The sequence below is a fragment of the Vulpes lagopus genome, chromosome 22, assembly GCF_018345385.1.
Source record: "Vulpes lagopus strain Blue_001 chromosome 22, ASM1834538v1, whole genome shotgun sequence".
NCBI lineage: Eukaryota > Metazoa > Chordata > Mammalia > Carnivora > Canidae > Vulpes > Vulpes lagopus.
In genome coordinates, this window is record NC_054845.1 from 25637789 (window position 1) to 25662813 (window position 25025).

Genomic DNA, 25025 nt, shown 5'->3' on the forward strand with positions numbered 1-25025 from the left:
ACGGCTCCTCTGCTTCTCTCGCGATCCAGGACATCAAAACAAGCCGACCCAGGGCCTTAGGACTTGCGGGGTGACGGTGAGAAGGAGGGGGCCAGCCAGCCCCCTCTCCCCAGCGCTGACCCTGAGGAGGCCCTTGGAGCCAGGGCCACCTCCTCCTCCTTTCCCCTTTCTGGCGAGGGCAGAGGACCAGAGACCGAGGGTGGGGCGGGGGCGGGGCTCGAGGTTGGCGTGCGAGCTCCTATTGGCCAGGGGAGCTGCCAGTCGGGAGCGCAGCCCGGGCGAGGATTGGCTGCGTGAGGCGGGGCGCGGCGCGGCTAAAGCCGGGGCCCAAGGGGTGGGGCCGACGCTGCAGCTGGCGCAGCTCAGACTCGGAGCTACCGCCGCGGAGCAGCCCAGCCGCCGCCTTCCCCTGCCCGTTCCCGCGCCCGGGCCGGGGCTAGGCCCCCCACCGCCGGGTCTCCGGGGGCTGCAGCAGCGGCGGCGGCGACAGCGGCGCCGCCCGCGGTTCCCACCGGGGCCCGGGCGCCGGCCCCGCTCTGCAGGATGGGCACGGTGCTGTCTCTTTCCCCCGCCTCCTCGGCCAAGGGCCGGAGGCCCGGCGGGCTGCCCGAAGAGAAGAAGAAGGCGCCGCCCGTGGGGGACGAGGCGCTGGGGGGCTACGGGGCGCCGCCAGCAGGCAAGGGCGGCAAGGGCGAGAGCCGACTCAAGCGGCCGTCCGTGCTCATCTCGGCGCTCACCTGGAAGCGCCTGGTGGCCGCGTCTGCCAAGAAGAAGAAAGGCAGCAAGAAGGTGACGCCCAAGCCGGCGTCCACCGGCCCCGACCCCCTGGTCCAGCAACGCAATCGCGAGAACCTTCTCCGCAAGGGCCGGGACCCCCCCGACGGCGGCGGCGCCACCAAGCCCCTGGCGGTGCCGGTGCCCACCGTGCCCGCGGCCGCAGCCACCTGCGAGCCGCCGTCGGGGGGCAGCGCGGCCGCGCCGCCGCCGGGTTCGGGTTCGGGCGGGGGCAAGCCGCCGCCGCCGCCGCCCCCGGCCCCGCAGGCGGCCCCGCCGGTGCCCGGGGGCTCGCCGCGGCGGGTCATCGTGCAGGCGTCCACCGGCGAGCTGCTGCGCTGCCTGGGCGACTTCGTGTGCCGACGCTGCTACCGCCTCAAGGAGCTGAGCCCGGGCGAGCTGGTGGGCTGGTTCCGCGGAGTGGACCGCTCACTGCTGCTGCAGGGCTGGCAAGACCAGGCCTTCATTACGCCCGCCAACCTGGTGTTCGTGTACCTGCTGTGCCGCGAGTCGCTGCGCGGGGATGAGCTGGCGTCGGCCGCCGAGCTGCAGGCCGCCTTCCTCACCTGCCTCTACCTCGCCTACTCCTACATGGGCAACGAGATCTCCTACCCGCTCAAGCCCTTCCTCGTGGAGCCCGACAAGGAGCGCTTCTGGCAACGCTGCCTGCGCCTCATCCAGCGGCTCAGCCCGCAGATGCTGCGGCTCAACGCCGACCCCCACTTCTTCACGCAGGTCTTTCAAGACCTCAAGAACGAGGGCGAGGCCGCCGCCGGCGCCGGGGGTCCACCCAGCGGGGGCGCGCCCGTGGCCCCCGCCGCCGCCGCCTCGGCCGCCAGGGACAGCTGCGCGACCGGAGCCAAGCACTGGACTATGAACCTGGACCGCTAGGGATTCCCGAGGGCCGCGCCCGCCCCCCCACCCCAGACCCCGACACGCACTCGGAGCCCCCGGGACCATCAAGCCGCCGCCGCTGTTGCCGCCGCTCCGCGCCGTGGCCGGAGGAGGAGCCGCCCCTGTCCCGCAGGGGAAGGTGGAGGCCAGGACGCCAGAGGCCGCGGCTCTGGATTTGCTGGGCATAGGGTGGGGGTGGGGGGATGACCGCGGAAGGGGGACCCCCAGCCTCACCCTGTCTGCCTGTGCCCCCATCTCTCCAATTCTACCCGGGTCTCCTCCTTCCCTTGCGTGTGTGTCCGCAAGTCCATCTCCCTCGGTTTTGGCCATTTCCTCGCCTCCTTCCTGTATCTCCATCTTCCTCCCTGTCTGCCTTCCCATCTCCCTCTCTGCCGTTCCATTTTCCTATACCTTGGGTGTGTATTTCCATCTCCATCTTACCCCCTACCTGACTATTATTGCCCCCCCTTTCTCTTTCGGCACCTGTGTCCCCTCCTTCCCTTTCCCCTGCTCCTGGCATGTGTCACCATCTTCCCTCCTGTCTGCTTACCTCCCCACCCCCCCCACCTATGTCAGCTTGCATTTCTTCCCCCGACTAAGCCCCCCCGCCCCCCCGCCAATCCTCCTTCCCAGACCGAAGGGAATATTAATTCTTGATTTGGACTGACTGAGGTGCGGCGAGAAACTGCAGCCCCAGGAGCCAGAAAAACCACCAGGATGGTCCTTCGCCCCACCCCCACCTCCTCTCCCTACCTTTTTCCAACGTGTTGCATGCCGGGAGTTGGGGGGGGGAGGGAGATGCCGGCTTCAGGAGGCTGAGGTTTGGGAGCCAAATCAACCTAGGAGGCCACCCCGGCGGCGGCGGAGCCTCAGCGGAAGGGCGGGAGAGACACAAACTCTTCTTACTCTGGGGGAGGGGGTGCCCCTCTTCCTTATCCTTAGGTGTTTTTGTTCCTCCCCCTTTTAATTTATTTGGTTGTTTCCAGAGGGAGGGGGGAGGGGTGGGTGTTGGGCCGGGAGCTGTCTGAGGTGCTGATTTGAGGCCGGACCGGAATCCTCCCGGGAGGGCACCAGGGACTGGGTTGGGCCTGGTGCCGTGTCCAAGGTGCCAATGATGCGGGCCGACGGCGCGGGCTGCACTGTCTGTCTGTCCGTCTGTCCCGGAGAGAACTATAAAGCGCTGGAAGCGCCTGCAGATGGTTTTGCGCCGGCCTTTCTTTGGGCCCCAGGAGGGAGGGAGTGGGATCGGGAGTGAAACTGTCACAGACAGGGCAGGAGGGCCCCCACGGGCCTAGTGGGGAAGGTGGGGTCCCTGAGAACTGCTATGCTCCCCCGCCCCCCGCCCCCCGCCCCCACACTGGCTTCCATCTTACAGAGAGTAAAGTAGCTAAAGATTGAGGCCTGGTGACAAAGCTGAATCCCCTCGCACACTATGCCTCCGTCTTGTCTCACCTAGCTCTTCATTAATGCCCAGGCTATTTAGGGATTAAGTGATGAGGACAGCAAAAGTTGTACCCTTTACAAAGTGGTCCATTGAAGCAGAACTAGCTAGTGGTGATCGCTGCTTTTCTCTTCCTCCTCCACCTCTCCCCACCACATATACTGTCTAGAGTCTGGTCAGGCCTGACTAAGCCTGTGCTCACCACTCTCAGGTAGGTAGGACCTGACTGTCACACTCAGCTCCACACCCCTCCTCCAGCCCACTGGGTTGTTTCAAGGCCGTTTCAGTCACACGCCCACCCAGGATAGCCTTGGGGAGTCCATCCCTGCTTAAGGCAGCCTGGAAGACAGGAGCCACTCTCTGGGGTTGAAAGAAGAGAAATAAGCTCTTTAGCCTAAGATTCCTGTCCCATTGCCTTCTTAGCCACGTGGCTAAGCGTCCCACTCAGTTTCGTTGGCCCAAGGAGGCCTGGCTCCAGTAGAGCGCTGGCGTCTCTGACCCTGGTCGTCGCCCAGACCTCGAGGATCAGGAGTCAGAACCCGGAGAGGCCCTGAAAGACCAGGCCTGGGTTCGCTGTCCGTGGTGCTGATCGGCGCGCTCGGGCGGGGTGGGGGCTTGCAGGGGCAGGAGGAGCTGCAGACTCGGCTTCAACTAGATTTTCTGGATAATTTGGGAGTAGGTTGTGATCTCTTCTGATGGCGAGTTACAGGAGTCTCGCCCGAGAACCCAAGAATGCCGGCTTCCATTTGCCCTCCTAAGAGGACAGACCGTGACTCTACCCCGGCCTCGGCCCAGCGCCCTTGCACCCGGCCTGGAGCCGGAAATCCCTAGTCCAGATTTGTGAATCGAATTCCCGGGGGGGAGGAGGGGGAGAGCTGGCGGAAGGGAAGGCGGGAGCAGCCGCCCATTGGCTGGAATTTGGCGCAGTCAGCGCGGTGCCGTCATCCTTCTGGGTTTGGGAGGAGGGAGGGAGGAGCACTTGGGTCACCCCGCGGCTGTCGCCATAGCAACCAGACTGAGCGGGCGGGGCCACCTTTCCACTCTCCCCACTCTAGCGGAGGAAACAATCCTTATCTGCCTTATTTGGAACTAGTTAGCAAGATTACTTAATTGGAACTTCTGCGTTAAAAGTCTGAAGTGGGAGGGAAAGAGAGACTACCGAGACCCCCAAACATCCTGCTCTTGGGGAGATCGCTAGGTACTGCCTCTGAACCCATAGGCACAGCATCCTCCCTTTACTACACACACACACACACACACACACACACACCTCCTGGAACCTGTGGTCTGGCACTTGGAGACTTAGAATGTAAAAAAGCCTCAGCGCGTGGTGTCAAATTAAATCTCACTTTCCTTGCCTTGCCCCAAGGCATGAGACACTGCCATAATCCGATTAGGGGGTAAGCAACTGGAGGAGGATCAGCATGAATACATGGAAGAATTAGCCTCCTGGGTCAAACCTGGTCAGACTCCTGTTTTCTAAGGGAGGGGTGGTCACATGGAGAAAGGCTCAGTCTTTTGAGAAGGCAAGGTGAGAACGGAGAAAGTGCAGAAACAGAGTAAAGTGCCTTCTCCTTACTGACCAGAAGTGAACCTCAGGAAAGTGCCTCCAGGCTGAGAAGGGAAGTGGTGAAGAGGGCTCAGAGCTCTACAGAGAGCCCAGCCTGGGTGAGGAGTGGACTGAGGAAAGAATGGAGATGGAGAAGAGGAGACAGAAACCCAGCTAGAGCCATGACTCAGCACTTCCCCTGGCAAATGGGTGACTCTCCCAGCGCAGGAGCAGCAGAGAGGGGAGGGGAGCAGGAAAGCAAATGTATGGATAAACAGTGATTTGACCATTTGTTGCATGGATATACAACCAAAGGCACACATTTTAACCCAGAAAGCAGGTATATATGCATTTATACTGATGAAGGCTCCTTCAGACATAACAAGTACACATCTCCACTGCCTACTTCCGGGCCCCTCTTCCTGGAGCAGAGGACATTTTGTCCTGACAGCTATGCTTGCCTGTCCCTGGAATACCTTGGTACTTAATGGGAAAGAAGAAATGCAAAAAAAAAAAAAAAAAAAAAAAATCACAGACGTGGGGGCGGGGGTGTTGGTTGTCACGGTAACCGCTTTGCCTGCCAGACAGAGTGCCCAGCAACCAGAGCATCTGGCAATATCCAAGGGGACATCCTGTGGCCTCTACCTACAGGGACTGTGCCTCAGGCGCCCAGATGGGCATCTCTGGAAGATTTCTACAACAGAGGCTGCCACAGCAACCCTTCCAACCATGCCACCATGACCAAAGACGGCTGAGAGCCAGATATGGAGGACTGACCATCTTTACACATCCCACTTTAAGTGGTGCTCTTGATCCCTTTATACATGATAAACAACATTTGTTGTGAATGGCCTCAAGACAACAGGCATTGACACTTTAAGGACTTTCATTAAGACCATTACCTTCCTTTCAGCACGTTGCTAAACATCCTACAAGAAGGTCACCTGTACCCACACAGGCAAGGCATGTAAATGTGGGGTAGAAAATTGTTTTAGTCCAGCGATGAAAGATTAGGTACAAGATAGATAAACTGCAGGGGGTAGTCTCAGGATTCAATACATTAGTTGACCTTAATTTAATACATTGATGAAATTTGGAGTCAGTCTCTCTGTTGCACTTGCAGACTGGATGGCTAATTTTTCACTCCAGCAACCCCACCCCTATTTTTTGCTTTTTCTTTCCTCTGGCTTACGTTTAACCTCTTAGTTTCTGGATTAAAATTCCCCCAATCTAGTTTGGGCTTTCATGGGTTTTTTTCCCCTGGATTTTTGCCACTATTTCTTTAATAATTAGCTACTCCTAAGATCTCTTTCTACTTGGAGATATTGCCCACAGTAGTTACTCTCCTCTCTTAACACTCCCTTCCCCTCATTTCTTTATACCTCTTGGTCACAGTCTCCTGTAATTGACATTTAACTTCAAGTCCATAATTCATAAAACTAGTTTCTCTGTGTGCATTTTTATATATGACCACCTAAAAGGTAGGAGGGGGTTATCATCCATTCCATTATAATTTTTCTACATTTTACTCCTTAAAAAATAATATATGTATGATCCCAGAAAAACAGAATATCAAGAAAAATATAAGAAAGAAGAGTAATGATGGAGGGTTTGCTCTACCAGATATTTAAATGTATTATAGAGCTAAGGTAGTTCAAATATATGGCACTGACATAGGAATAGATCATAAAATAGAATGGATAATCCAAAGCTAAACTCTGGCATACATGGGAATTTAAAATATGATAAAGACACCATTTCAAATCCATTGGGAAAGATGGATTGGTCAGCATATGGTTTTGTACAAGTGGGTAGTCATTTATATGAAGAAAAAAGTCAATCCTTCCTCATTCTTTACCCCAAAATAAATTCCAGATTGTTTCTTTTCATGTAAAGAAAAAGAGCTACAAAATACTTAGAAGAGAAGACCGTTTAAAAGTACCTACTAAAAATTTAAATGCACATACCTTTCTATTCAGGAGTTCTGACTTCTAGTATCAACTCTGGAGAAACACTTGAATATGTGCACATAGAGACATGACAAAGATATTTTTATTATGTTATTGCTTGGAGATCGACAAATTAGAATCAATCTAAATATTCACCAGTATGTTAGGGGTTAAATAAACTTTGATACAACCATATTACTGAATACTACATTATTCAGTTAAAAAGAATGGATGTGCTGATGAAAGATCTACAAAACTTGGAGTATCAATAACAGTTGCATAACAACATATACAGTAAAAAAAAACAATATATACAGTACAATTTATGCAAAAGCAAAACAAAACTAACCTTTAATTTGTGTGTGTTTATGTGTGTGTGTGTGTAATAGAAGCTTGAGAAAGATATACATCACTCTTATAAATGACTTCTCGGAAGAACTGGGATTGATTTTGTCTAGAGGACATGTACCTTATCTGTGGAGTTTAATTTTTACAATAAAAATGTATTAGTATATTGTTTGCATAATTAGAAAGTAGAAGTTAATATATGGCAATGGTCAAATATTGAATAAAAATACTTAGAGAAAACAAGGATTATTTATTAGTATTGTTACTACTGCATCTTGGGTTGGGGGAGAACATTTTTTTTGGCATAGACCTTGAAGGAAAAGATTGATTCATCTGACTCCATTTCAGCTCTTGAATGTTAGAGAAATAGAAAAAAAAAAACAACCATAAGTAAGATTGAAAGACAAGTGATAAGCTGATGGAATATATTTTCAGTAGAAAATTAATCGAAACTGTGAAAATGTCATTCACACCAAAAATGTAAATAATCAATGAACACTTAAAAAGAGACTTTGCAAAAAAAAAAAGAGAGAGAGAGAGAGAGAGAGAGAGAGAGACTTTGCTATTGACCAGGAAACTCAAGTAAAAATAGTAATGGGAGATTGCATGTGTTATACTGATGAGGATTTCAGAAATGGAAAATGTCAACCATGATAAAAACATGAAGAGACATGCACTTTTTTATATTGATGTATATATGCACATGCACATATTAGTTCAGTCTGTTTGGAGAGCTACTTGGCAAGGGATCAAAATGTGAAAGGCAGCATGCTCTTCGACCCTGCTTCACATTTCCAGAAATTTGCCCTAAGGAAAAGTGGGAAAAGACCCCCCAAAAAATAAAAATAAAAATAAATTAAAAAAAAAAGACCCGACACAAGGGTGGTTACCATAACATTGTTTATCATAATAAAAAAATGGATGTAACAGTGGGAGATTAAGTAAATTGTATAGATCAATATTCACTGGGATATTATGGACCATTAAAAATGATACATCAATCTATGTTTATTGACATGAAAAATGACCATGATAAAATGAAAATATCTGGTTAAAAACAATATCATATGGTCCTATTTTGTAAGAGAGAGAGAGATATCTTTAAATAGTTGTCCTCTTCATATCATTCAGATCTTGGCTTAAATAGCCACTTCATCCTGATGAATTCATCTCAGCCTGCCCCATAGCCACCTTTCTTCACATACCCCTAACTTATTGTCTTCTTGGCATTTGTCACCCCCAATCATTTTTTGTTGCTTATTTATTTTGTATCCTCTCAATAGAAGGTCTGTCTTGTTCACTGCTGGATTCTCTGCACCTAGCATAGGGCTGGGTATGCAGTATGAGGTCAATAGGTCTACACTGAATGATTGGTGTATGTGTTGTGTGTTTATGTGCAGCAATAGACTCTTTTAAGATGTTTACTAAATAGTTGCTCTCCTTGAGTGGTGGGATCTTATTTTTTATTTATTTTTATTATTTTTTAAAGATTTTATTTATTTCTTCATGAGAGACACAGAGAGAGAGAGGCAGAGACACAGGCAGAGGGAGAAGCAGGCTCCATGCAGGGAGCCCAACGCGGGACTCGATCCCGGGTCTCTCCAGGATCACGCCCCAGGCCAAAGGCAGGTGCCAATCCGCTGAGCCACCAGGGATCCCCAAGTGGTGGGATTTGAAATGATCAGTTTTAATCTCAGTATTTTCTTGAGTTTCCTAGTTTTTTATAATGAATATTATTACCTAAACAAGAAGGAAAATCATGATGAAAAAAAAGACACAGAGAAAGAAATGAAGAAGGAAGGACAGATGGGAGGAAGAAAGGAAGAAAGGAAGGAAGGATAAGATGAGGCTGGACAGTGTCTGGCCAACCCTGCCCTCCTTCTTTCTCACACATCTTCAAAATTTCTTCACTCCCTTTCCTCTCCTCAAACTCTTTCCAAATCCCAAGAATTTAAGAATGTCCTTTGCTGGACAAGTAAAGTTGGATAGCTATCTAGCACAGCAAACATGTGTAGGTATCCACGCAGCATGTTTGGCGCATGAACACACACACAGCATGGATACATACTCACAAGGATCCCTCAAAGACTATTTAAAGAACACTCCTCTATCATTGGCATAAGTGCCATAGGAGACCATTATGCCTTATTTAAATAAAAAACCTAGGGAAAATTATCTCTTCACATGAACTTATTCATACCCTTTGTTTAAGCAGGGAGAACTAGCACAGTGCCTGGCACTTAGTTAAATGTGAAGTAGTGACAGTTTCCATGTTTGTCTTTGGTTGCCAGTAAGTATACAATTATGCTTTTATCCTTTATCTATGTTGGACTTTATTTCTGTATGTAGCGAGAAGTAGAGATATAACTATTTTTTCCCCAAAGGAATAACAAGTTGTGCTAACCTTTGAAAAGTCTTCCTTTCCCTACAGTGAATGCGATCTTTATCTTTTATGAAATCCCCACATATACATGGGTCTGTTTCAAGGCTCTACTCAGTTCCATTGGTCTACTTAACTATTTCTGTGCCAAACCAATCCTTTAATAACTGGAGCTTTGCAGTATGCTTATTGTTCTTTTGCTAAAATTGTCTATGCTATTCTTTTTTTTAAGATTTTATTTTTTTTTATTTATTCATGAGAATACACAGAGAGGAGAGAGAGAGAGAGGCAGAGACACAGGCAGAAGGAGAAGCAGGCTCCATGCAGGGAGACCAATGTGGGACTCGATCCCAGGTCTCCAGGATCATGCCCTGGACCCAAGGCAGTGCTAAACTGCTGAGCCACCCAGGCGTCCCTCTCTAAGCTATTCTTAAACATAGTCCAGAAGAACTTTAGAACTAAGTCTGTCAGGGACTATATTACTTTTCTAGACCAATTTGGACAGATTTGATGTTTTGCAATATTGAGTCATTCTACCCAGGAACATGCTAAGTGTTCCATTTATTCAGGTCTTCCTTCATGTTTCTTAGTGGAGATTTGTCATGTACTTCATTTAGTTGTTCCTATGTTTTTCATTAGGTTTATCTAGGAGCATATTTTTATTGCTGTTGTAAACCTATTATTCCCAATTCTTTCCCTTAATTTTATAGAGTTGTAGAACAATCATAAGATTTTGTATGTTAATCTTGTATGTTACTGGATATACTAGCTTCATTAGTTTTAATTGTGTTCCAGTTGGTTCTGTTGGATTTTGTAGGTAGGCAGTCATACCCTCTGCAAACAAAGACATTTTAATATCTTCCTTTCCAATATTTGCATATAGCATATGTCTTTTCTTGTCATATTGCATTGAATAGGACCTTTAGTAGAATGTTCAACGGTCACAGTGATGAGAAGGTTAGAAGGGTAAAACAGGGCAGCCCGGGTGGCTCAGCAATTTAGCGCTGCCTTCAGCCCAGGGCCTGATCCTGGAGACCCAGGATCGAGTCCCACATCGGGCTCCTGGCGTGGAGCCTGCTTCTCCCTCTGCCTGTGTCCCTGCCTCTCTCTCTCTCTCTCTCTCATGAATAAATAAAATCTTTTTTAAAAAAACCCTTAATCAAAATAATCATTCAAATTTCCTGTTCTGAAGCATATTGGCCTACATAGTCCTGGCCATGTGCAATTTGAGGTTAAAGGATGGAGTGGCCAAATGTTCCTTTGCGACTCCTCCCCATTTCACCCCACCCCTCCTCCCTCTTCTGCCCAAACATTTAAAGGCAGTGTGATGTGATACACAGAACAACATACCAGGAATCAGAGGTTTGAGTCCCTATTCTACCATTAACTAACTAATCGACCTAAGTTATTCAACCTCTCTGAACTTCAGTTTTCTCACCTATCAGATAGAACCAAGGATTTCAGATGTGTTGCATCTATCAAATGACTGTAACAAGAATGATAATATTACTGTTGTTGGGGTAACAACGATTACCATGGTAGTAAGCACTAGTAATAAATATTGACAGAAGGAAAAGGGACCAAACAGAGTCCAGAATGGAGTCCAGCACTGCCAAGACTAGCTCTGCTGGCCCCTGAGGCAGTAGGGAGCTCTAGAGACGGGAACCTCCCATGAGCTATCTATGGCCTCAGTGATATGTGTTTACTCCTTGCTGCAGGCAAGGGTCCATTGGGACCCATGTGCACCTCTCTGGAATGCCAGCCAAGGGACTTGCTTCAGCTGCTGGCATGTAGACTCTTATGTCAGCCAGGCCCAGCCCAGCAGCATTCCTGAGTTGAAGCTTTTGGGCCAGCAGGCCAGGTCCCTTTTGGGATTCCACACTCTAAGGATGCCCTTGCCGCAGACTGGCTCTTGCCATCAGGGAAGAATAGCTGAACCCTGCCTCTATATTGCACTTGCTTTGTGACCAGGAGTGGGGCTAGGTGCATCTGGGGGCATCTTAGGACACTAGGCACGAAACCTTCAAAATGTGAGGATATGGAATTGCATGCACACATATGTGTGCCAATACCTGTACTAACATCCATGCTTCAACATGGAGTGGAAATATGCTGAGATTTCAGCAAATCTGGGCCTTGCTATTTCCTCACTGTGGGACCTTGAGACCTCCCCATGCCCCTGTCGTACAGGAATTTAAAAAGCTATTGTAAGTATCAGTGAGATCACGTTTATGGATGTGCTTTGTAAACTGTAAAGTACAATACATATAAGGTGGTCCTGAGTTTTGGATACATGGTCACAGATGTGGTCATTGCACAGATGTGTATGCAAGGTGTATCTAGAACTTGTCTCTCTGCCTGTGTGTCAAAGGTAGAAAACCAAGGGAAAAGGGTAAGGGTATTGGAAAGTTGATCATAAGAGAGGAGGATGAGGTCCAGAGGTTGCCATCAGACCTCAGACCCTTCCCCACTTTCCCCATTCATTTCCCCATCTAGTGTCACCTCAGATATCTCTGTACTACAGGATAAAAAAGGACAGCATTCCCTGAAGCCTCCCTGACAACTTCCTGCTGTGTTGCTAAGCAACTTGTCCTCCTATTCCAGAAAAAGGAACCTGATGCTCATGCTCAGGGTCTGGGCTTCCAGCCTCCTTTAGCTATTTCCCCCTCCCCTAGTCTCACAGAAATTTAAGGAAATTTAAGGAGCTGCTCTGACTCACGGAAGGTGACTTGGGGTAGGTAGAGTTGGAGGATTAGACTGGTGGGAGATGCTTTGAGTTCACAGGACAGGTCTCTGTTCTGAGCTGGTTGATGCTGGGGGAATAATACTTAGGAAGCAGCCCTCTGCACTTTACTCTTTAGGCATATGCTCTGTCCTTGAGCAAACCAACAAGGTGGGTATAATCAGCATCTCCATTCTACAGATTAGGTCACTGAGGCTCAGAGAGAGTAAGTACCCTTCTTGGTTCCAAAGAGAGTAGGCAAAAGCTGGGTTTGTATCCATGTATACTTGGGCTCCTTCTAGTCTATCATGTCATTTGAGATCAGTTCAAGTGTCACAGTTGGCCACAAGACTTCTGATAGGCATTTCTCACTCTATTTGTCTGGAACCCATGGTGAAAGCTGGATTTGGAACCTGTCCTGGGGTTGGGCTGGAGTTTGGGCACAGGTTATAGTCCTGCCACTTCCTGGGCTTCTCAGCATCTTAGAGTCTGCTCATTCTTCCACAAGAGATGATAAAAGAATAAGGGGTGGGGAAAGGAGTGAGCTGGGCTGCTAGGGTTTGAATCACATCTCTACTATTTAGCAGTACTGCGACCCCAAGCAAGATGGTTCTTGCTTAAAGAATGTTCTTTAACATTCTGTGACTTATTTTTCCTCATCTACAGAATGGGAATAATACTAGAACAACTACAGAGGGTCATAAAGATTAAATGAATGTAGAGCTCTTTAAATATCACTTGGCATATAAGTGTCCAGTAAGTACTAGTCCTTCATTATTTCTAGGAGGCTTTAGTGTATAAAGCTTTTTCACATCCTTAGTGGTTAGGAGAACTCACTGCTTCTGAAATGAGACTGGGTTCAGATTCTGTTCTGCCCTTTTTTACTGTGTGGTTTCAGACTTAACCCTTCTATGCCTTAGTTTCCTCATCTATAAAGTGGAGGGAAATAATAATGTCTATTTCAGAAGATTGCTGTAAAGATTCAGTGCAGGGGATCCCTGGGTGGCTCAGTGGTTTAGTGCCTGCCTTTGGCCCAGGGCGTGATCCTGGAGTCCCAGGACCTCTGCCTGGGTCTCTGCCTCTCTGTCTCTCTCTCCGTGTCTCTAATGAATAAATAAATAAAGTCTTTAGGGAAAAAAAAGGGAAAAAAGATTCAGTGCCATCTGTATATCAGTTATGGTCATGTTATTTGCTGTAACAAGAAATCCTGCAAATTTCAAGGAATAGTCTAATGCATGTTGATGGTGACTTCTTTTCATGTGGTGTTTTAGGAACCAGAATCCATCCATACAGTATCTCTGTCTCCTCTTAGGAATAGTCCTCCTCTGAATCCAGGTGGCAGAAAGCGAATAAGAGAGTAAGGAGAGGGCACATTTCTAAATGCTCAAGCCTGCAAGCAACACACACTACCATTTCCATTCATATTCTGTTGGCAGAAACAAGTCGCATGGCTCCCACCAAAATACAAGGAGAGTTGAAAAATTAGTTCCTGGCTGGGCAATCACTTCCCAGTGATAACTCTGCTATGTAAAGTAAGGAGCATGCATCTTGGGGTGTGGGGGTTGGGGAAAGAGCTAGCTGTGTTGGCTACATTGAGAGAAATAATATTAGGATATTATTTGGGTAGTAGTAAGTGTGAGAAGTAGGTTAGGTGCTATTGCTGGTATTATTCTTTTAAATGTTTATGTATTTATTTTAGAGAGAGCAAGAGCAGGGGGAAGGGTAGAGGGAGTCCTCAAGCAGACTCCACACTGAATGCAGAGCCCAAAGTGGGGCTCGATCTCATGACCCTGGGATTGTAACCTGAGCCAAAATCGAGAGTCAGACACTTAAACGACTGAGCCACCTGGACGCTCCATATTGTTAACATTATTCTTATTTAATCTACACAATGACCATGGGAAGTAAGCATTACTGTTGTCCACATTTCAGAAGGTAAAACAAAGTCTCCAAATGGTATAGACATATTTCCAAAGTCACAGGCTGGTAACTAGCTAAGATCCTATAATTCTAGATTCAGTATTACCCCAAGAAGAAATGGAAGATGCATTGGGTATAGGAGGCTGCTCCATGTGACAGCAGTGTGGACCCAGTCAAGAGGCCAGTTCTTGGTGAAGCTCAGCAGCTGGGTCTAAGACAAGGTCTGGACTGGCCTAGAAAAGTAGATGTGGCCACTCAAGTTCCTCCTGGGACAGATGGGAGCATCTGATTGGCATTAGAGGAGGAAGAGGCAAGTACTTGCTTTGTTTCATGTGGTTTTATTGGTCTGCTTAATAATAGAAAATACTGATAAATGTACCATGGTACTTATGTAATAATTTAATCCTTCAGCCCAATAAGGTAGATTCTGTTATTATCAAATCCATCTTGCAGATAGGGTCATTGAGGCACAAAGTAGAGCAGTAAAGTGCTTGAGGTCACACAGCTGGTAAGGGACAGAGCCAGCACCCAAGCCTGGGAAGTCCAGCCCCAAAGCCCTTGCTCCTAACCCCACCCCCATACTATGTTGCCTTCGTCCACAAAGAAAGGAAAGAAAGAAATAGCAGGCAGGATCCAGTGAAAGACTTCTCAGAAATAGAGAAAGTAACAGTCAATGGGACAGTGGGTCACTTGTCTCCTCATATGAAACCCACCGTTCCAAGACAGAGGAGAGTCAGGGAGAAATACCACTGACAAAACTGAGGTAGGAAATGCCACCAAAGTCAAGGTGCAGTCAGACCCCCCAGCCCCACCCCAGAGTACAGTGATCTACTCCAGCTTGTAGGAACACAGGTAGGAAGGTGAAGGCTTCCAAAAGACAAGGGGGTAACACTACAGTTTCTGATTTGTTCTTTATCAGATGGAGGCCTTAACCAAGGACACTCATAAGACAAGTCATCAATCTGCCCTTCATAACCAACCACCTTCTGCTATGACAACTAGACAAGACTGTACCTGTAATGGGCACGCAGCAGGTCACAGCCACATGAAGAAAAGGCTCTCCAGGAGGGCCCAGCAGGAAGGGATCTGCTGTGATGCTGAGGATGTGAGCTGGGCGGGGGCGGAGGGGGGGGTGCGGGCGTCACAGGCTCGGCCAGCCACCTGACTTCTCTGAGCCTAAACTTCCTCATCTGAACGTGGTGGTAACCATCCCCACCTGGCAAGGCTGTGTCCCCATCAAATGAGATATCACATGAAAAGTATTAGCATAGGGCAGAGCCTGGCAGAGTCAGGTTTAATGAAAGGGTAAGGCTCATTTTTATTATCGGCAGGTCTACTTGATATGAGTTATAGACAGGTTGAGGAACAAGCTGAAATTAAATGCATTTTAAAGACAGGTTGAAAAAAGATGAAGGCCAGAAAAGTGGAAAGGTCTGAGAGAATGTACAGCGTAGAAGCCCATTTCAATGTTTATCTATGGTCACCTGAGCTACCATTTGGGCAAGTGCTCTGTAAGCCTTGGTGCCCTAGGTGGCATCATTGCCCTGTGACTGTGCAGGTATAAGGCCTTGAGGACACAGATGTCCTCTTGCCACATGCTAGTCGGGGTTCTGATTCCATCTGCAAGTGGAGCTTGGTGACATAGAACACACATTAGTGGAGGAGATACAGGTCTGTGTAATCCTGGCAAGGGATGGGGTGGATCCTACAAAAAAGGTGATCAAGGGCCACTCAGGGCAATGGAGAAACCACTCACCACTGAGAAAAGGCTTAGGAGAGAAACCAGAAGACACAGGTGCTAGAACAAGCCTAAGACTTTAGCCAAGTCTCTTATCATCTTGGGCCTTGGTTTATTTATCCTTCTAGTGGGTCAAGCAATCCCTGCCCTGTCTTCCTCCCTGGCCTTAGAGGGGACAGAACAGATGGATGTGCAAGTGTTTTGTTTTGTTGTTGTTTTAAGATTTTATTTCTTTATTTGAGAGAGACAGAGCATGGGGGGTGTGGGCAGAGGGAGAGGGAGAAGCAGATGAAAGGTCACATAGCAAGTTAGTTGCCATGCTGAGACTGGAATTCCGGTTTTCTGATTCCCAATCCTGTGTCGTAGCTTTGAAACTGGCTCTGTGTATAGGGAGAAAGACAGAGGGGCAGGGTGGGCTTTAAAGATACGATTTCATAGGTAAGAAGATCCTCTAATCTAATGATACCTCCCCTCCGCTGCCCAAAGGCACCTGAAATCTCGCCTTATTCATAGGACTTCAAGAGTCTCAAGGTTGGGGACACCTGGGAAGCTCAGTGGTTGAGCAGCTGCCCCGCAGGGAGCCTGCTTCTCCCTCTGCCTCTCTCTGTGTATCTCTCATGAATAAATGAACAAAATCTTTAAAAAAAGTCTCAATGTTGGAGAAGTAACCTTGTCCCCCCCCACTTCCGCAAACCCCCAAGGAAGGAGCTGCTGAGTATTGACAGTGGTGCTTCCTTAGATCAAAGTGACAGATCTGACTTCCTGTGGTCTCCTACCACGGGTCCCAACACTGCCCTCAATCGCACAGCCAGGTCCTCTGCCATGGGCAGCGATGTTGAGTAATCGAGGACAGCTCTTGTGTCCCTTTCCCCAGTGTGAGTTCCAGACTACCTCTCATTGCTGTGGGTTCTCCAGCTTTCTGTCTTTGCATTTCCTGAGCCCACCACTCTGTATGTTCTCCATTTGGTGTCGTCTCAGAAGTGTTCTCTAACACTGTGTCCAGTATGCTGGGGGCACCATCACTAGAGCAAGTCGTTTCCTTCATCTTTGAAGCCATAGCTCCGTCACTGCATCCTCAGAGCTCAGTGATTTTTCTGCATCCCACCCATCAGGCTCCCACTTAATATTGTGCTGAGAAGCCACTAATTTGGGACACCTGGGTGGCTCAGCGGTTGAGTATCTCCCTTTGGCTGGGGGTACGTCCTTGGGTACTGGGATCGAGTCCCACATCAGGCTCCCTGCATGGAACCTGCTTCTCCCTCTGCCTGTGTCTCTGCCTCTCTCTCTGTGTGTCTCTCATGAATAAATAAATATTTTTTTAAAAAAAAGAAGCCACTAATTTATACACAGGCTTCCCTGAACCACTGCCTTGCCACGTCTCACACTCGGACCTCCTGTCCTTTCATTTAATGATTTAAGAGCAGGGCCTCACACTCCGTGCTGGAAAATTTCACCTTGTTAGATTTAGCCCTCAATTCTTAGCAGGCCAGATTTTTTTTTTTTTCAGCCCAGATCTTTTTGGATCCTGGCTCTGTCTCTCTGGTGATTCTGTTATCCCTCCCAGCCTCCTGCCCCCTGTAAGGAGGTCCTTTGTACCTCCCTCCAAACCACGAAGGCCCTCACAATGTGGGGATGATCCCCTAGAATACATGAGCCATGTATTCTAGCCTTCTACCATGTGAGGTCTATAGGGCATGGCGATATGAACATGCTCACCCCAGAACATTAGGTGACTAAAGTAGGGTACCATTAAATTCTAAAAGGCAAAGTGAGAAGAAAAGAGATGATGGCAGAGAGATATGAATAGTGGTCTCTGTGTAATGGGGCTGTAGGTGGTTTTCCCCCAGCTTCGTTACACTCTTCATCCAACTCATATTTAATGAAGGCCTTATGTGTGTACTTTCATTTTTTAAAAAGATTTTATTTATTTACTCATGAGAGACACAGAGAGAGAGAAGCTGAGACACAGGCAGAGGGAGAAGCAGGCCCCATGCAGGGAGCCTGTCGCAGGACTGGATCCCAGGTCTCCAGGACCACGCCCTGAGTTGAAGGTGGAGCCAAACCACTGAGCCACCAGGGCTGCCCATGTGTGTATTTTCCATTTTCTTTTTCTATTTTTAAATTATTTTTATTATTTTTTTACTGGAGTTCAATTTGCCAATATATAGCATAACACCCAGTGCTCATCCCATCAAGTGCCCCCCTCAGTGCCCATCACCCAGTCACCCCATTCCCCCCACCTCCCTTTCCACCACCCCTTGTTCGTTTCCCAGAGTTAGGAGTTTCTCATGTTCTCTCTCCCTCTCTGATATTTCCCACTCGTTTTTTCTCCTTTCCCCTTTATTCCCTTTCACTATTTTTTAATATTCCCTAAATGAATGAGACCATATAATGTTTGTCCTTCTGTATTTTCCATTTTCTATGCTATTTCTGTGTCATTTGGAAACCCAGGAAAAAATTAAGTGAAAATAAAATGAAAAAGAATAAAGACTCTTTCCCTGGGTAGACCTTGATGACTTCATCAGCACTCTTAGGGAAAAGCATCCCACCCCTCCCTGCACTTAATTGTGCTGCCTTCCACCTGCATGTCCCCTTTTGGCCCACAGGACACAGTGGAATCTTGTCAGCCTCCTGCGGGAGCCCAGGGTGGTCTCTCCTCAACCTACAGGAACCTTGGGAAAGAAGCACCAAGACCATGGGGAAGGGGATTGCCTTGGTGTGCAGCCCAAAGTTGCAGCATTCCCTTCACACACCTGCCCAGGTGTTGGTCCATCTAGGGGAATGCATTTAAGGCAGTTTTCCTGCCAACAGCTGTTGTAAAAGGTGCCAAGAGAGCATAAAGGCCAGGGTTCCAGTGGGCACAAGATTCAGAAGGGCCTCCAGGTTGTAAGGAAAAAGGCGGGCCATTAAGCATCTGCCTTCAGCCCAGGTCATGATCCCAGGGTCCTGGGATGGAGTGAAGCTCCCTATTTGGCCCTCTCCCTCTGCCCTTGCCCCCCATTCGTGTTTTTTCTCTCTCTCTCAAATAAAATCTTTACAAGGGGGGGGCAGCCAGAATGACACATTTGAGCCACTTCCAGGACTTCCTGAAGGAGGCAGAGATAGAGTGCCCTTTTGCCCTCCTCCCTGAAGGCCAAAGGAAGCCTAGAAGCGTCGAGGTCCTCCCCGCCTCGGGTGGGTGAGACACCTGAGGTTCCTTCAGGTTCAGTCCAGGGATTAGCGGCAAAACCCGGCCCTGGTTTACCCTCATCCTGCCAGCAGAGGGCGCGCGCCACCCGCGAGAAGGAGGGTCCCGCCGCAAGCCCCCTCTGAGAGCGCGCGCCGGGAAAGGGGGGGAGGCCAAAATCAGGAGGCAGATCTACAGAAGAGATAGCGTTGGAGATACGGGGGGGGGGCGTTTTGTAAATGAAGGGGAGAGAAAGTCAAAGTGAGGGTAGGCTGGGGAGGGGCGGTGGGGGAAGGAAAGGAACTGGAGACCGGAAAGGTTGAGATGGTGTGCAGAGGAGACCGGCTGGGATGGGGGGTGAGACGGGGTGGCGAGAAGGGACAGGTGGAAGGCAGAGTGAGGCAGGTTGGGCTGGACGGCCTGGGGTCCATCAGGTGGGGGGGCTGCAGCAGGGCGGCCTCCCTCCCGGGGTGAGCCCACCCATCAGGGGCTCCTCTGCCCGCTCCCAGCAACCGAGCCTGCTTTGCCCTCATTCTCTTCCTGGTAAGGCCTTCCCGCTCAGGCCTGAGTTGGGCATCTCCACCCCCCCTCCCCCGGAATAAAGGTTCTGGTGCATCAAAGAACTCAGAGAGGAGGCAGTGGGGAGCTCCGGAGCTTTAATGGGTCTGGAAGGGAAGAGAAACACAGCAGGCCATCCAGAGAGAGAGACAGAGGCGGGAGGAAGGGGGGCCAGAAGCTACCCAGATGAGTCACAGGGGGCAGCGGCCCTCACCAAGCCCGGAGAAGCCCAGAGGTCAAGGACTGTGTGAGGCTTCTATCACTCCAGGACGGGGCAGCTCAGTGGGGGAAAGAAAAAATGAGAAAAGATTTGGAATTCGGAAAAGAGGGGTCCTAACGGAGAGGGCTTCCAGGAGCCAGGCACAAGACAGGTGGAGGGCAGGGAGAGACAGGGGAGGTCCGGGAACCCCGGCGGGGCTCTGGGGCCTAGAAGGTGGAGTTAAGGAAAGCGGGGAGGAGGCCACAGTCACTCTCCCCTGGGGGTTGAGGGTGATGCGGGGTGGGAGGAGGGGTGGGGGGTGCAGGGGCAAATCCAGTGCTGAAAGAAGACCGCGGAGGCTTCCTGCCCCTTCCGCGGGGCTGGGCGCGGGCGCCGCGAGGGAGTAAAATCTGAGAGCAAAGGAACGGTGGGGGGGCTCCGGGCCCTTTCCCCGGGTGTGGATGCGACGGCGCACGGCGCGGCTCCGGGCGCCCCGTCTAGTGGTAGTGGCCCCCCAAGTGCGAGGCGGCGGCCACCGCCCCGAAGGGCCCGGGCGGGGGCTGCAGGCCGGGGCTGGGGTAGAGCGCGGCGGTGGCGGCGGCCGTGGCGGCGGGGCCCGGGCCCGGCCAGTAGGAGAAGCCGGCGGGCGCGACGCCGGCCGACGCGGCCATCAGGTTGAGTTTGGAGAGGCCGGGGAAGGGCAGCGGGGCCAGGCCGGCCGGCAGCTTGTAGAGCGCCCCGTCCTGGGCGGCGGCGGCGGCGGCGGCGGCGGCGGCCGCGGCGTGGGCGTGCGCGGGGGGCGGCTGGCAGGCCTGCGCCAGGCCCTGGAAGTCGAAGCGGTAGGCGTAGCGCTTGCCGTGCACCTTGCTCATGATGTTCTTGTCGTAGTAGTAGCGCAGCGCGCGGCTCAGCTTGTCGTAGTTCATGTTGGGCTTGCTCTTGCGCTCGCCCCAGCGCCGCGCCACCTCGTCGGGGTCCGTGAGCTTGAACTCGCCGTGGCCGCCCTCCCACGCGATGCAGCCGGCGTTGGCGCGGTCGGCCAGCAGCTCCAGCAGAAACTGCCACAGCTGGATCTGCCCGCTGCCTGTGGGGAGGGGGCGGTCAGCCACGGGCGGGGCGAGGCGGGGCGGGGAAGGGGGGAGAGGGCGCGTCGGGCGGCCGGCGGGGGAGGGGGCCGCTCCGCCCAGCGGCCCTGAGCCCGTCCCGGGCTTTTGCACAATGGAAACCCGGTTTGCCTCCTGGGAGGACGCAGCCCCGAGGGCTCCTGGCTTGGTGAGAATTGGGGAGGAGGCGGCGGCTGCGCGCACCAGGGCCCGCGGCTTTCAGGAGCCGGCGAGGGCCGGATAGCGGGCCCCTACCGCCACCTGGGCCCTGCGCCCTTCTTGGAGCAGAGGGGAGCCTGCACCGCCGCACGGGGTGGTCTGCGCAGGTGCCTCGACTGCCACATCCCAGCTGGACCATGTCTGCAAGTCCAGAGGGAAGAGGCAGGGGTGCAGCGGGACCCCCGCGCCTCGGGACAGGGCCTAGCGGTCAAAGGCCTGCGGTTGGACTGGCGCCGCCTGAGGTGGAGAAGAGGTGGAGGCTGGCTTTTTGGAGGTACTAGTCAGACAGGAATGGGGGGCAGTGACCTCCAAAGCTTGCGAGGAATGTCAGACTCTGAAGGCTCCCCACCCTCGCCAGGGTCCCGGGTGCAGAGCGCTGCGCTGGCGCTCACTCGCGTTCAGCCCCGTTTTTCGAAATAGGCGGGATTCTCGGCTTGGGAAGGTGTCATACTTTGGGGTGTGATGCACAGCTCTGAGGAGAGGACATAAGACCGGGAAGTGGGAAGTCGCTGTGCTTGGCTCCCTGCCTCCTTCCATCTTTGGCCATCTCTGGGCTCTTCGGGCTGCATTCAGGATGGCTGGTAGCAGCAAGTAGGATTTTCCCGGCTATGCAGGTGATGAGAGAGAGGGCTGCCAAAGAATTCTCATGCCCCTACTTTCAAGCCTCAATCAGACAAGGGAAAAAAAATCTTGGTACAATTACTTCCTCTCTTTAAGGGGAGGGGGAAAAAAAAGATTTTTCCTTGAAATAATCTGATTATTAAAAAAATAATAATCTGATTATCGGTTCAAATCAGGCCTGATGGAGCCTCTCCTTTCTCAACCACTGGCTCTGAATCCAGACGCTGCCCTTCACCATCATTTCAACCCCAATCCCTCCACACCAGCTCAGCAAAAAGCTGCCTGACTCCAGGTCAGGAGCTTTAGGGTCAGGAACAAAGGAAGGTTTGGGTTAAAATGTGCAGCTGGCACCGCCGCAGACCCACATCAGAGGCTTGGAAACCCATTTTTGTTGGGAGTCATGTCCCCTTCTGGATAAAGCAGTTGCCAACCTTGTCTTTGAGGTTACTGTAACTTGGTGAGATCTAGGATCCTGACTGGTGGGGCGGTAGGGGCAGCAGGGAGGCTTTGCCTGGAGGGCCAGCCAGGTTCTGAGACCAGCAAGGCAAAGCGGAGAGTAATTTAGCAACTTGCAGAGCCCGGTGGGGGAACCTGAGAATCAACAGCAATGGCCCAGCCAACTTGACTCCTAGAGCCCTGCGGGCCTGAGCCAGTGAGGCAGGTAGGTAGGTGCTCACCCGGTTCGGGTGGTGAGAAGGACTGGAGTGGCCAGGGAGTAATCATCTGGGTCTCCTTGCCCAGAGGTGCTCGGCTTTGTGCTCCTGCTACCAAGAGGGAAAGGACGCCAAGCATCTGGGTCCTGGCCTGGAAGGGGATAAGGACCAAGGGCCAGGATCCTCTCCCTCCGCCAGGGGCCTGCAGGTCCAGCTCTGGGACTGGGAATCTGCTGGAGCCAAAGGCCAAGTGAATGCCTCCTCCCCTCAGCCTCCCACAGCCATGCCTGGACCCTTCCTTTCCAGGGCCGTGCAGTGCACATCGCTTCCACCCTCTGTTCGGCCCCTCCTTCTGGGGTGGGTGCCCCGGCCTTCTCCCGCGCCCGCGGGCCAACTCACCTTTCTGCACCGCCGGGCTCAGCGGCCCCCACCCCGGGCTCTTCCCTTCCTTGAAGAGACCGTCTCCGACGGGATCTGTAAGATGCAGCAGGAGAAAACACTCAGGACCCGAGCGGAGGTTGTGGGCTTGACCGAAAGGGCTCCGGGCCAAGGCTCGGGGGCGGAGGGGTTGGGGGTTGGTTCCTGGGTGCGAGGCTGGGGGCTTGAGCCGCCGGCTCCTCCTCCGCGAGCCTGGCCCGGGCGCGCGCCGCGCGGAGCCCCTCCATAACGCCCAAGTCAGGAAACGCGTCCAGGAAAAAGGAAATCCGCTTTCCGAACGGGCCGGCGGGAGCCTTATAAAGCCGAGCAGGGAGTGCGCCGGCGGAGCGGGAGCGCCCGGAGCCCATCGCAGAAGACAGGAGGGCGCCTGGAAGGCCGGGCTGGTGGGAACGCTCGGAGCACGGAGGTGAGGAGCCACGAGGGCGCAGGGGCGACGCTCAGCTGACCACAGCCTCCCGACGCTGAACGCACACGGAGTCGGTCCCCGGCCACAGCGAAGACCCCTGCTCCCCCTACCAGGCTCCCCACGCCCCTCGGCTCGCGCCCTCCGCCTCCCAGGTTCCCAGTCTGTTCACTTGGAGTCCTTAGACCTCACACTAGAACCCCAAAGCTCTCCATCTGCCTTTAAGGTCCCCCGATGCCCTAGATTGCTCAGTCCTCCCGGCAATCCCAGTCTCTGGACCACGTCCGGTTCCTTTGGACCCCAGTAACCCCTTCCCATGCCCGAACCCAAACTTCCGGCCCCGGGTCCTGGTGCCTCCAGCCCCCGGCTGGTCCCTGGTACCTGGCAGGTACATGTTGATCAGCAGGGGCTGGGAGGCGCCGCTCTGTCTCATCGCCGCCAGGGACTGGGTGGTGGGAGGTGTGTGTGGGGGGGTGATGAGAGAGGGGGGACGCGTCAGGCTTTGCGCTCCGGGGCACCGATCCCCGCCCGAGGCAACCGCGGGTGACAAGGAGAAGAAGACGGCGCGGGTCCGGCAGGGCCTGGCGGGAGGGGGCTGCCCGGGTGTGGCGGGGGATGGAGGGGGTCCTGGAGCGATGCTCCCAGCTACCAGGCTGCCTGGAACCCTCCGGCCCCCCGCGCGGGCAGGGGCCGCAATTTCCGTTTTAATTAAAGCGCTGCTGCCTCGGCCCCCCGGACCCCGCCCCCGCCCCTCTTATCGCCCCATCGCAATAAAGTCTCCAACGCGCCGCGCCGCAGCCAAGCGCACCCAGCAGCCCCCAGCGCCCCGCAACCCGGGAGACGCGCGGGGGATGGGCCTGGGCCTCCCGCTCTGATAGGGGTCGGGAGCGCATTGCCTTTCCGCCTCCGTGACTCTCAGCAAACAGCGACAGGGCAGGGTACCCGGCCCCACCTCGGACCCCCGGGGCCACAGCCCCTCCTTTCGCCCATTCCCGCCCCCATCACGGCTCCACTCTCCTCCCCCTTCCTCCCCCCACCCCCACCCGGGTTCCCGTCTCCAGGCTGCGTTATCTGCATCTTCACTTTTAAATTTCCGCTTCCCTCCCTCTCGCCTGTCGCTCCGCTCCCGGCCGGGCAGCAGTTGCTCCCTTTATCACCGCCCCCTCCTCCTCCCTGCGCCTTCTCCCTCCTCCTCCTCTCCCGCTCTCTGCTCTTCCCTAGAGACCCGATCTCCTTCCCTGTCTCCCTCTTGCTTTGGCCTGTTTCTTGCCTTTCCAGGGCTCCCAGGCCTCTGGGCCAGCGCCAGGTTGTCCCCCTACAACTTCTAGCGGGTTTGCCCCTCCTCCTTCTTTCTAGATCTTTCTTCCTCTTCTAGTCTGTTCAATGCCACCCCCCCTTCCTGTCTCTATTCTCTCTCTCTCTCTCTCTCTCTCCCTCTCTCTCTCCCTCTCTCTCTCTGTCTTCTCTCCTTCTCCTCCATTTTTCCTTCATCTGTTCCTAATCTGTGGCATACAATAGGTTCATGAGCCCCCTACCGATTCCCCCCAAAAGTATTCCTCTTCCATCCTTCCCACCCTCTGTCATCCCAGCCTACCACCCACCCTCTCAACTACTCCCATCCTGGTTATCCCTGAACCAGACTGCATTTGGCACCTCGCTCTAGCAGGAGTAGAAGGGTTGAAACAGGGTTGTGTACTGTATAAGGCAGCCAACCCAGGGAGGGTGTGGAGACTGAAATCCCTTCCAAAGACACTGATTGTGTATTAGCAAAGCTGATGTGGTTCCCAAGTGGCCTGGAGTCTCTGAGTACCTGTGGGGCTTCCTGGCTCAAGAGAGGCTAGCTAAGGAGGGATGCTAGCTGAAGATGAGGCTCTGAGCTTAGGAGCCTACCTGCAGCCATGCAGCACCTGGTGGCTACTGTCAGAATTGGTAATCTCAAGGCCTTTCTCT

General features: G+C 52.1%; 2 protein-coding genes across 2 annotated transcripts; one reads left to right on the plus strand and one right to left on the minus strand.

Moving 5' to 3' along the window:
- Positions 1-222: 222 nt before the first annotated feature.
- Positions 223-2863, plus strand: CDK5R2 (cyclin dependent kinase 5 regulatory subunit 2). Its single transcript, XM_041737076.1, has one exon. It carries the CDS (start codon positions 544-546, stop codon positions 1663-1665), a length of 1122 nt encoding a protein of 373 aa, XP_041593010.1. The 5' UTR covers positions 223-543; the 3' UTR covers positions 1666-2863.
- Positions 2864-19538: 16675 nt separating this feature from the next.
- FEV (FEV transcription factor, ETS family member) lies at positions 19539-23573 on the minus strand. Its single transcript, XM_041737634.1, has 3 exons — positions 23457-23573; positions 22634-22708; positions 19539-20722 (listed from the first exon to the last, which is right to left on the minus strand). The coding sequence occupies exons 1-3, from the start codon at positions 23506-23508 to the stop codon at positions 20136-20138; spliced, it is 714 nt and encodes a 237-aa protein (XP_041593568.1). The 5' UTR covers positions 23509-23573; the 3' UTR covers positions 19539-20135.
- Between the last annotated feature and the right edge of the window lie 1452 nt (positions 23574-25025).